Raw genomic sequence first — 12,915 nt, 5'->3', positions numbered from 1 at the left:
GAAGTCCCTGACCCGCTGTTCCCAGGAGGCATACGTCACGCCGCCTCAAAACGTCTCTCTTATTGGAGGAAAATCTGCCTCTCTTACCCTAGCAACAAGAACGCGCGCTGCCAATGGGCGGGACCGAACGTTCCCTTTGACCAATCGCTTTCCAATTTTCCAGCCTCTGTTCCTGGGTGGACCAATCAAAAACAGCTAGTGCAATAGTCTTCCTGAACATCCGTTCTCGAGCGACTGTCGGGCCTTCCGGTTTTTTTCTGCGCAACATCCGCTAGAATCTGGTAGGGTCGGAGAGCCGGCCTAGTCACTACCGTGCGACTGACGTACTTGTTTCCGGCCCATGGGGCCAGGCTGGGCTTCGCTGCTGCCCACAGCCGGTGCCGGCCAGCCTGCTGCCATGTCAGACACAGACAGCGATGAAGATTCCTCCGGAGGAGGCCCATTTTCTTTAACCGGGTTCCTCTTCGGCAACATCAACGGAGCCGGGCAGCTGGAGGGCGAAAGCGTCTTGGACGATGTGAGGCGTGGGCGTGAGGTGGAGGGGGGTGCGGCTGGGGAGAACCAGAGGCGTGGCGGGCGACTGTTTAGGAATCGGTGAGAGGGTGTTTTAGCCCGTTCTCGGGGCGCAGAGCAAACCCTTCTCTCGGGTTTGAGGAGTAGCGGAGAAAGAGGCGAGAGCGAAAGCGCTCCTGAGAGCGCGCGCCCAACTCCGAGGAGAGAGGAGGAGAAAAGGGGAAAACGGCTAAGTGCCTGTCACGGACGCCGAGGTGTTTGGTTTGTACTAGGTTCAACTATTATTTACCCCACCAGGCCTGTTGAACCTAGTACAGTTATCTGAACCGTTCCTGTGTGAGATATTGAAGAAGTCTTGGAACTCTGTTTTCCTGGCTTCCTCCGTTGATCGGGAGTGGCTTCAGAGCCAAGGCTATGGATGGAACCTGTGGAGTTTGGATCGGATCTCCGTGCAGTTTAGGTTTCCTGGACATTTCTTGCGTGTGATGGCCCTTTGAGCACATTGTAAAGTCATGTTTCAGATGGATTTGTGACTCTGTCATGAGCAAGGCAAATTCACCTTTGTGCCGGACCTTCAGGTTTAGTTGTGTCTTTAGACGCGCATGCTCTCCCTTTTTCAGGAGTGTAAGAAACACCTTGCCGGCCTGGGGGCTTTGGGTCTGGGCAGCCTCATAACTGAACTCACGGCAAATGAAGAACTGACTGCAGCTGAGGGTACCCTGGTAACCGATGAAGGTGAAGTTTGGGCCGTGAGGAGAGCCGTGCGGGGCAGGGGAGGAGGCTAGCTTTTGTCCACTTACATCTGTGTGGGAATTATCTACGGAAGTGAGAATTCCTTGCTTTTTCTTGAGCTGTCTCTTTTCTGTCCTTAGGCTGGATTCAGAGTAGAGAAGATGCTGTGGACTACTCGGACATCAATGAGGTGGCAGAAGATGAAAGCCGAAGATATCAGCAGACGATGGGGAGCTTGCAACCTCTTTGTCACTCGGGTGAGTCTCTCTCTTTTTTTTTTTTTTTTTTTTTTTAAGTGACAGGGTCTCTCTGCATAGCCCTGCCTGCTCTGGAACTCGCTAGGTATACCAGGATGGTCTAGAACGTGTAGAGATCCACCTGCTTCTGCTTCCTTTGTGCTGGAATTAAAGGTGTTCCCCACTATGCCCAGCATTCTTTAATGTTGTAGAATTAGTAGTGTAGTGAATTTGCTTCCTGGATAAATCTGTTTGGGCCTCTGATGTCTGTGCTTGATCTTTGTCATTCTTCTTTACTGTCTGTGCATTTGTTTTGTCTGCTATTCCCATTGTCAATTCAGTACAAGTAGTAGGTATTCTCTTTTACCAAACTCAGGCCTTTATTCCCATACTCTTCAGTCTCAAATTGTTGGCTGATAACAAGGGTAATATTTGATTTTTTTTGTTGCTGTTTTACTTTTTTTTTTTTTAGAGACAGGGTTTCTTTGCTGTGGAGCCAGTCCTGGAACTTGCTCTATAGACCAGACTGGCCTTGAACTCATAGAGATCTGCCTGCCTCTGCCTCCTGAGTGCTGGGATTAAAGGCATGTGCCACCACTGCCTGGCATCATTTGATCTTTTTAAGTGCCAGTAGGTTTGAGATACTATTAGATGGTCTTCAAAGTTAGTGACCAAAACAAACCCAGTCTTTGCCCTTAAAGAGTTTATAGATTAAGAAGGATTAAGTTTACAGTCTCATGTCAATGAGTAACTCATTCCCCTAATACATTTTTTCTTCCTCATAATTTAAAGGTTTCCTCAGCTATATTTTAGAATTAAAATCCCAGAATTGGAACAGGTTTGTTTGTTTTGCCTCTGCCTTCAGAGTGCTAGAGTTAGTCTTTTTTAAATACATTTTTATTGATATTTATTGAGCTCTACATTTTTCTCTGCTCCCCTCCCTCTCCCCTCCCTCCTTCAGCCCTCCCCCAAGGTCCCCATGCTCCCAATTTACTCTGGAGATCTTGTCTTTTTCTACTTTCTACTTCCCATGTAGATTGTGATTTGTAGGCTGGTTTTCTTTGCTTTTATGTTTAAAAATCACCTATGAGTGAGTACATGTGATAATTGCCTTTCTGTGTCTGGGTTACCTCACTCAAAATTATGTTTTCTAGTTCCATCCATTTTCCTGCAAAACTCAAGCTGTCGTTATTTTTTTTCTGCTGTGTAGTACTCCATTGTATAAATGTACCACATTTTCCTTATCCATTCTTTGATTGAGGGGCATTTAGGTTGTTCTCAGGTTCTGGCTATGACAAACAAAGCTGCTATGAACACAGTTGAGCACATGTCCTTGTGGCGCGATTGAGCATCCTTTTGGATATATACCCAAAAGTGGTATTACTGGGTCTTGAGGAAGGTTGTTTCCTAATTGTCTGTGAAATCTCTACACTGACATCCAAAGGGGGCTGTATCAGCCTGCATTCCCACCAGCAATGCAGAAGTGTTCCCTATAGCCCACAACCTCTCCAGCATAAGTTGTCATCAGTGTTTTTTATCTTTGCCATTCTTAGAGGTGTAAGATGGAATCTCAGAGTTGTTTTGATTTGCATTTCTCTGATGACTAAGGATGCTGAATATTTCCTTAAGTGTCTTTCAGCCATTTTAGATTCCTCTGTTAAGAGTTCTCTGTTTAAGTCTGTACTCCATTTTTTTTTATTGGATTATGTGATCTTTTGGTGCCCAACTTCTTGAGTTTTTTGTATATTTTGGAGATAAGATTTCTGTCTGATGTGGGGCTAGTGAAGAAGATCTTTTCCCATTCTGTAGGCTGTCATTTTGTCTTGTTGACTGTGTCCTTTGCTTTACAGAAGCTTTTCAGTTTCAGGAGTTCCCATTTATGGTTTCTCTTAGTGTCTGTGCTGCTGGGGTTCTATTTAGGAAGTGGTTCCCTGTGCCAATGCGTTCAAGTGTACTTCCCACTTTCTCTTCTATAAGGTTCAGTGTGGCTGGCTTTATGTTGAGGTCTTTGATCCATTGGACTTGAGTTTTGTGCATGGTGATAGATATGGGTCTATTTTCATTCTTCTACATGTTGATATCCAGTTATGGCAGCACCACTTGTTAAATATGCTTTCTTTTTTCCATTTGATTTTTTTGCTTGTTTATCAAAGATCAGGTGTTTTGAAGATGTGTGGATTGATATCTGGGTCTTCAATTCAGTTCCATTGGTCCTCCTGTCTGTTCTTATGCCCATACCAGGCTGTTTTCAGTACTGTAGCTCTATAGTAGAGTTTGAAGTCAGGGATTGTGATGCCTCCAAAAGTTCTGTTATTGTACAGGATTGTTTTGTCTACCCTGGGTTTTTTGCTTTTCCACATGAAGTATGAAGAGTACCGTTCTTTCGAGGTCTTTGAAGAATTTTGCTGGGATTTTGATGGGCATTGTGTTGAATCTGTTAGAATTAGTCTTGTACCATCACATTCTACTTTTATTTTTTTATTTTTAGCCAGGGTCCCATGTAGGCCTCAAAATTAAGAAGTAGCTGAGATTAGTTTTGAACTGCTGTTATTCCTGCCTCTGTCTCCCAAGTTCTGGAATTACAGGCCTGTTTTATGTTGCTTGACTTGGAAGAGATTTTACTATTTCTCTCTCTGTTGTATGTTTTTTTTTAAGACAGGGTTTCTTTTTTTTTTTAATATTTATTTATTTATTATGTATACAATATTCTGTCTGTGTGTATGTATGCCTGCAGGCCAGAAGAGGGCACCAGACCTCATTCCAGATGGTTGTGAGCCACCATGTGGTTGCCGGGAATCGAACTCAGGACCTTTGGAAGAGCAGGCAATGCTCTTAACCACTGAGCCATCTCTCCAGCCCCCTAAGACAGGGTTTCTATGTGTAGCCTTGTCTGTCCTGGAACTAGCTCTGTAGACCACACTGTCCTCAAACTCAAGAGATTCCACCCACCTCTCCCTCTCTAGTGTTGAGATTAAAGGTATGTGTTACCATGCCCAGCAATGCTTTCTTTTATAGAAGTTGCTTTGGTCATGGTATTTTCACAGCAATAGAACAGGGACTAAAATAGTCTCCATAATACAGCCCTGACTGGCCAGAGACTAACTTCGTAGATCAGGATGTCCTCGATCTCAAATAGCTATGCCTTTCTCTGCCTCCTGAGTGCTGGGATTAAATGTGTACACTACCATGCCCAGTGTTTTGTTTCTTTAAAAAAAAAAAAAAGGAAGTCCTGTGTCCTAGGCTGGTTAAATTCTAGAACCAAGGATGACCTTGAACTGATTGTCCTTCATTACTGGAAAAGGGCTGGGATTAAGACAAGATCTTACTGTCTTGGAACTCTCTGTAGACCAGGTTGGTCTCTAACTCACAGAAATCGCCTGCCTCTTCCTCCCAGAGTGCTGGGGTCAAAGACGTGTGCCACTACACCCTGCTAGTTGAGCACATTTTTGAAAGAACATGTTTAGTGGAGATCACACAGCAATATTTTTTAGTTTTGTTTTGAGATAGGGTCTCATGTAGTACAAGCTGGCCTCAAGCTTCCTATATTGCTATGGGTGACTTGTAAGTCCCAGGTCAGTCAGGGTAATATTTGAGACTTAGTCACTGTTCTATTGCTGCGAAGAGACACCATGACTAAGGCAACTCTTATGATAGTTGACTACATAATAAAGTATTGGTCTTGCTTCTGTGCCTCTCATGTGCTGGGATTGAAGGATGTGCTATTAAGGCCTCTACAATTTTTTTAAGACATGAGAAGCATACTGCTAAGTAGCAAAAACCAAGGATAAAACAAATTTTGTAGCTTTTTTATATATTATTTGAGATTTGATGCCATAAAGAGTTGCTAGCTGCTGGGCGGTGGTGATGCACGCCTTTAATCCCAGCACTCGGGAGGCAGAGACAGGTCGATCTCTGGGAGTTTGAGGTGAGCCTGGACTACAGAGCAAGTTCCAGGACAGGCACCAGGCACCAAAGGTATATAGAGAAACCAAACCCTGTCTCAAAAAACCACACACACACACACACACACAGAGAGAGAGAGAGAGAGAGAGAGAGAGAGAGAGAGAGGGAGGGAGGGAGAGAGGGGAGAGGAGAGTGTTTCTGGCCACAGTTAAATAGCGTGGTAGAATGGAAAGAATAGATTTCCAGGTCAGAATATTAAAGGTTGAAATCCCAACTCCATATTCCGTTTATTATCTGACACTTGAATTTGTCATTTGTAGTAATTCCCCAGTTTTCTTCTATAGTCAATAAAATGGTTATTGCTTTTTGGGGATTTAAGTTTGTGTTCACATTATGGGAGATCACAAAACACACAAAAAAGAGTTGATAATTAGACTGGAAAGTTTCCTTTAGGCAGCCAAGATGTGGTAGAATTGTAGAAATAAAGTAAATCAGGGCAAAGCATGTATATTTGGATTTAAATTAGTAGGGTGGGAGGCAGAGGAGGTAGGTAGATTTCTGAATTTGAGACTAGCCTTGTATACATAGAAAGTTTAGCACAGAGAGAGATCTGGTCTCAAAAAAAAGCTCACAACGATTAATAAGGGTGATTATTATTTTGTGTGTGCACCACAGCACATGTGTAGAGGTCAGAGAACAACTTCATGTAATTGGTTATTTCCTTCCATTTCTTTTTTTTTTAATTATTTGCTTTGGTGTTTTGTCTGCATGTATGTGTGAGGGTGTGAGATATTCGAGTTCCAGACAGTTGTTAGCTGCCATATGGATGCTGGGAATTGAACCCGGGTCCTCTGGAAGAACAGTCAGTGTTCTTAACCGCTGAGCCATCTCTCCAGCCCCCTTCCTTCCATTTCTACATGGGTCCTAGTGATTGAATTCACTCAGGTGGCCAAGCTTGTGCAGAAAACTTCTTTTTCTAATGGGTTGTCTTGTTGACTAGGAGGCTCTTTGTTTAGATTTATTTAATTTTATGTATAGTAATGTTTTGTCCATGTGTGTGTTTATGCATTGTCCACAGATGCCAACTGGATGTGCTGAAACTGAAGTTACGGATGGTGTGAGCCACCATGTCGGTGCTAGAAATCAAATTCAGGCTGTCTGGAAAGATTAACCAGTGCTCTTAGCCACTGAGTCATCTCTCTAATCCCCCCTGCTTTAAAAGAGTTCCCCCTTAAAAGAGTCATGTCTTTATTATATTTTTTAAATATGTTTTTATTTTTGTGGGTGTTATACCTGCATGTGTATATGACACCACACGTGTGCCTGGTTCCCTTGAAGGTCAGAACATGTCAGATCCCCTGGAACTAGAGTTATGGAAGATTGTGAGCTGCCTTGGTCTTCTTCAAGAACAGTAATTGCAGGGCCTGGAGAGATGGCTCAGAGGTTAAGAGCATGGGCTACCCTTCCAGAGGTTCTGAGTTCAATTCTGAGCAACCACACAGTGGCTCACAGTCATCTATAATGAGATCTGAATCCTTCTTCTGGCAGAACACTGTAGACATGATAAATAGGTCTTTTAAAAATAGAACATTAATTCCTTTTTTTTCTGTTGAGCCATTGGTCCAACCTCTACTTTTGTTTATTTTTAAAATTACATTTATTTATTTTATGTGTGGAAGCATATGTCCCAATACACAGGCCAGAGGACAGCTTGAAGGAATCAGTTCTCCCTTACCTTGTGGGCCCTGGGGAATCAAACTCAGATTGTTAGGATTTGTGATAGGTGCCTTTACCCACTGAGCTTTCTTGCCAGCTCCCTTGGATTTTTGTTGTTGTTGCTCTTTTGAGGCAGAATGTCATGTAAGCTGTGAAACCTAATCATAAAGCCTCTCATTCTCAAGTGTTGGCATCAGAGTCATGTTCTACCATACTGGCTAGTAAGGATGACTGTTGAAAAGGAAAATATGTAGAACCAAAGAATATTTGGGCCATTGAGGTAGTATACACCTGTAATCCCAATACTTAGGTTGTATGAGACCTTGTATCAAAACATTGAAAAGAAAATATGGGGCTGGAAAGGTGACTCAGAGGTTAAGAGGACTAGCTCTTCCAGAGGTCCTGCGTTCAGTTCCCTGCAACCACATGGCAGTTTACAACCATCTATAATGGGGTCCCATGATTTCCTCTGGTGTGCAGATGTACATGCAGACAAATCGCCCATATTCATAAAGCACATAACAAATTTTTAACCAGGTGTGGTGGCACACCTCTAATCCCAGCACTTGGGAAGCAGAGGCAGACAGATCTCTGAGGTCAAGGCTACCATCCTCTGTGGAATAAATTCCAGGACTACACAGAGAAACCCTGTCTGGAAAAACCAAAACAAAATATGTTCAGGACCAACTATTGAGTACTACCAATAGTTTACAAGCACTGAAAAGAATGAACTACTGCCAAAATATAGACAGGAAAAGTGTATCAGAGGCTTGGGAACTGTAAGGGAAACCCTTTTTCTTTGGTTTTTTTTTTTTTTTTTTTTTTGATTTTTTGAGACAGGGTTTCTCCATAGCTTTTGGTTCCTGTCCTGGAACTAGCTCTTGTAGACCAGGCTGGCCTTGAACTCACAGAGATCTGCCTGCCTCTGCCTCCCGAGTGCTGGGATTAAAGGCGTGCACCACCACCGCCTGGCTTTTTTGTTTTATTTTTTAATTTTAGAAACTGGGAAAGAATATTCAATCAGGAGATTGAAGAAGGTGGAAACAAAACCCAGTATGATTAGGAAAAGGAGCAGTGGATCAAAAGGATTCACACAATTCCTGAACGTGCTCATACTCCATTTGACTATACCATATCTTTTCGAAGGCAGAAAGCTACATATTCTATTTATTATTTTCATATTTTGTTGACTATTTGAGATAGATTATATAGCCTGACTGGCCTCAAACTCAGCTACCTATTTCTGCCTTCCAAGTGCTGAGATTAAAGGAGTCTTATACACACAAGATTTTCTGTGTGTTCTTAAATGATGCATAGTATTTCTATGGTGCTTTACATTTTTGAGATTTGAAGGGTGCTCAAAGGTATTGTATAGAGCTATTCATATTGAGATTACTTTTATTTCATCAGATTATGATGAAGATGACTATGATGCTGATTGTGAAGATATTGATTGTAAGTTGATGCCTCCCCCACCTCCACCGCCAGGACCACTGAAGAAAGAGAAGGACCAAGATGGTATTACTGGTGGTAAGTAAAAACTGTTTATTTTCTTTTTAGGACTGAGTTTCTATTCATCAAAGCAGGCTTTTTTGACATGCTTAAGGGTATTTTTAAAAAATATTTTAGAAAAGGATGGCACTTCTAGAAAAAAAAGTCATATAGTGTCAAATACTGATATTGAGTAGAAATTTTCCTTTTAAATGTTCAATAACACACAGTCAAGAAATAATAATTTAATGCAGTGCTTCTCAAATTAGGCTGCCCATCACATTTACCTACTTGATTATTCTGGAGTATTTGATTCAGAAGATCTGGGATAGAGCCCAAGAATTTTTTTTTTTTGGATTTTTCGAGACAGGGTTTCTCCATAGCTTTTTGGTTCCTGTCCTGGAACTAGCTCTTTTAGACCAGGCTGGCCTCGAACTCACAGAGATCCGCCTGCCTCTGCCTCCAAAATGCTGGGATTAAAGGCATGTGCCACCACCGCCCGGCTGAGCCCAGGAATTTTTGTTAAGAGTTTCCGAAGAATTTTTTTTTTTTTTTTTTTTTGAGACAGGGTCTTACTATAAAGACCCTCCCTGGAACTCTGTATAATAGGCCAGGTGGCCTTCAAACCTGTAGCAGTCCTTCTGTTTCTGCTTTCTTATTGCTGGGATGACATGTGTGAGCTATCAACAGTTTTTGTTCCCCAAGACTTTTTTTGTTTGTTTTGTTTTTGTTTTTAAAAATGTTTTCTATGTAACAGCCCTGGCTGTCCTGGAACTCGTTCTTTTTTTTTGGTTTTTCAAGACAGGGTTTCTCTGTGGCTTTGGAGCCTGTCCTGGAACTAGCTCTGTAGACCAGGCTGGCCTCGAACTCACAGAGATCTGCCTACCTCTGCCACCTGAGTGCTAAGATTAAAGGCATGTGCCACAACCGCCCAGCTTCCCAAGACTTTCTGATGCAACTAATTTATATGCTTGTATTTGGAAATTATGGTTTTAAAAACTTTTAATCTGGGCATGGTAGTGTATACCTATATTCCCAGTACTCTGAAGGGAGTAGGATGACTGCTAGTTTGAGGCTAGCTAGGACAATATAACAGAACCCTGTCTCAAATCACACAGTCTTCTGGAATGTAGCATTACTTAGATTTCAAAGACTAATAAGTTCTTGAGTTGTCAGTTCACTATTCTTATCCCTTATAACAGTAATAATGCTATCTTAGGTCAGACAACAAGAGAGAAACAGCACCTTGATTTTTGGAGCAGGGACTTACTGTTTATCCCTGACTGGCCTATAACTCCATGTAAAACAGGTCGGCCTTGAATTCACAGAGATTTGTTCGCCTCTGCTTCCTGAGTGCTGGGATCTAAGGTGTATGCCACCATGCCTGGCCCTAATCTTCTATATTTTGAGGCTATGTTAATATAAATTCCTCCAGTTGGTGCTCTGACGGTTTCTTTTAGTTTGCAAGGTAAATGTTATCTAACTTTGTGTATGGAATTTATTTTTTTGTTACTCTGTGAGCTTAACAATTCTCCATCTTATAGATCACTGAAATAAACATAACAGGGCCTGATTAATGTGAAGTATTAATATAATTTTGATACTAATCACAACATTGGGCATAGTTTGGTCATTTATGGAAAGTAGTAAATGTAGTAATAGTGTTTGTTTTCTCTCATCATAACCCTAGGGTACCAGGTCCAAGGTGAGTTGGGGATGGTGGGAAATAATAAATTGGATGAGTTTTTGGGGGCTGCATACTAGTAATCTGGGTGCTTGGGACTATATCCCCTGCCACAGAGCCATGCATATTAGCTTAGAAGGGGTTGTTGGCTGAATTTGAGGAAATGTGTTCACAGTTACATGCCAAAGGGGTCTCTCTTCCTTGTTGCAGTGTCTGAAGATGGAGAAGGCATCATCTTGCCCTCCATCATTGCCCCTTCCTCTTTGGCCTCAGAGAAAGTGGACTTCAGTAGTTCCTCTGACTCAGAATCTGAGATGGGACCTCAGGAAGCAGCACAGGCAGAATCTAAGGATGGAAAGCTGACTCTTCCATTGGCTGGGATTATGCAGCATGATGCCACCAAGTTGTTGCCAAGTGTCACAGAACTTTTTCCAGAATTTAGGCCTGGAAAGGTACTTTGTATGGAGACTATCCATTAGGAAAACTGACTTCTTCCATATTCTAAGTTCTTTTGTTATAATACTGAATTTATAGTGCATGAGATTTAATGACATACTTATTCAATGATAGATAATTATTTGTATAGGAACTTTTTATACTGTATTAAACCATATTTTGAAGTTGTATGTATTCATAGGAAATGTGGCCTGGAATGTCTCAAAAAAAAACAGTAAATAATTCTATTAGTGGCTAGTGAGGTGGCTCATTGGATAGAGGCACTTGCATGCATGCCTGGGGATCTGGGTTTACTCTCTTGAATCCTATAAATTGACTGAAGAGAACCAACTCCTGAGACTTGTTCTTTGACTTCACACATGTATTATGGCATGTTTACCTGCACATGTACACATGCACATACATAAATACATGACTAAGCTGGGTGATGGTGGCGCACGCCTTTAATCCCCCCAGCACTTGGGAAGCAGAGGCAGGTGGATCTCTGTGAGTTCAAGGCCAGCCTGGTCTACAAGTGCTAGCTCCTGGACAGACTCCAAAACCACAGAGAAACCCTGTCTCTTTAAAAAAAAAAAAAAAAAAAAAAAAAAAAGCTAAGGATTAGCCAGACATGGTCGTGCATGCCTTTAAACCTAGGCTGGGGCGAGTGGATCTCAAGTTTGAGGCCAGCCTGTTCTGCATGGAGAGTTCCAGGTCAAGACTACATAGTGAGACTGTGTCTCAGAAAACAAAAATAAAACAAAGCTAAGAACTGGGAATGTAGCTCATTGATAGTGTAAGTCCTTAGGCTCAAAGCCCAGTATTGCATGAAAAAGAAGGGGAAAAAAAAGAAATTGTCTTACTGAGGGACAATACTTTTATGGTCTGAACTTAGGACTCCTCGTTTTCTCCCCTGCAATTGTATAGATCACTTGAGTTTTTCAGACACCAAATCTCTGGCATAATAGTATATTCTGTGTTCTAGGTGTTACGCTTTTTACGTCTTTTTGGACCAGGGAAGAATGTCCCATCTGTTTGGAGAAGTGCTCGGAGAAAGAGGAAAAAGAAGCACCGTGAGCTTATACAGGAAGAGCAGATCCAGGAGGAGGAGTGCTCAGCAGAACTAGAAGTCAACCAGAAATCTCTGTGGAGCTATGACTATGCTCCACCTCCACCTCCAGAGCATTGTCTCTCTGATGATGAAGTAGGCAAAGTAGACATGGGGGCATGCAGAAAGCTCTCTAGCTTGTGTCAAAGTTGGAACTAACACTTTAGCATTAATTGATTAATTAATAATTAATTGATAAAGCATTACTAGTCAAGCTTGGTGGCATATGCCTTTAATACCAGCACTTGAGAGGCAGAGGCAGGTGGATCTCTGAGTTCAGGTCAACAAGGCAAGTTTCAGGCCAGCCAGGACTACATAGAGAAACCTTGTCTTGAAAAACCAAAAGAAGGGAGTTCTTCGCTAATTATCAATAATAATTATGAGTTGCACTTGGGAGGTAGAGGCAGGCGGATCTCTGAGTTTGAGGCCAGCCTGGTCTACAGAGTGAGTTCCAGGACAGCCAGGGCTACACTGAGAAACCCTGTCTTGAAAAATAAAAAATAAAAAATGAGTTAAATGTAGTGGTCTCATCTTTCCTATTGTTACAGAAAAATATTTGGTGGGGCAGGGCAGGGTAGATGATGATACTTTGCTAAATATAAAGCTATGACTTGTAGACAGAGTTTGCCATGAAATACCTCTATTTTTTTATATTCTCATTCCAGGTAAAAATTCCTATTCAGGAATCATCCTTGTGGTTCCTCTAAGTCACCTTATATTGTTAATTTTCTGTAGTTGTGGGTCATCTGGAATAGGAAAGCCCCACCTCTACATCTTTGACTCTGTTGTAGATCACAATGATGGCTCCTGTAGAATCCAAGTTTTCCCAGTCAGCTGGAGACACAGATAAAGTGATGGATACCAAACCAAGAGTGGCAGAATGGCGTTATGGACCTGCTCGGCTGTGGTACGATATGCTAGGTGTCTCTGAAGATGGCAGTGGGTTTGACTATGGCTTCAAAATGAGGAAGACTGAACATGAACCCACAGTAAAATGCAAAATGATGACGGTAAGCAACTCTGGTATATAAGAGAAGAATCAGTGTGCTTAGTTATATATATATATATATAGTTTTAAATATATATATATTTTTTGT

General features: G+C 41.9%; 1 protein-coding gene across 4 annotated transcripts in view; it reads left to right on the top strand.

The window, feature by feature from the left end:
- The first annotated feature begins 272 nt into the window (after nt 1–272).
- Nucleotides 273–12,915, top strand: part of Taf1 (TATA-box binding protein associated factor 1) — an 82,177-nt gene continuing 69,534 nt past the window's right edge. For 2 of the 4 annotated variants that reach the window (XM_050119651.1, XM_050119650.1), the window contains exons 1-7: nt 273–517; nt 1,134–1,248; nt 1,386–1,502; nt 8,511–8,630; nt 10,486–10,727; nt 11,696–11,914; nt 12,610–12,828. In XM_050119651.1, coding sequence (XP_049975608.1) covers nt 341–517; nt 1,134–1,248; nt 1,386–1,502; nt 8,511–8,630; nt 10,486–10,727; nt 11,696–11,914; nt 12,610–12,828 — 1,209 coding nt within the window. In that variant the 5' untranslated portion in view covers nt 273–340. The remainder of the gene's footprint in view (nt 518–1,133; nt 1,249–1,385; nt 1,503–8,510; nt 8,631–10,485; nt 10,728–11,695; nt 11,915–12,609; nt 12,829–12,915) is intronic. The other 2 variants (XM_050119652.1, XM_050119653.1) reach the window with 2 other exon arrangements.

This window comes from Alexandromys fortis, unplaced genomic scaffold (genome assembly GCF_014885135.2).
Source record: "Alexandromys fortis isolate MF-2015 unplaced genomic scaffold, M_Fortis_MF-2015_v1.1 scaffold_155, whole genome shotgun sequence".
Classification (NCBI taxonomy): Eukaryota; Metazoa; Chordata; class Mammalia; order Rodentia; family Cricetidae; genus Alexandromys; species Alexandromys fortis.
Note: the sequence above shows the minus strand (reverse complement) of the source record. Positions and strands in the feature narration are given on the sequence as shown.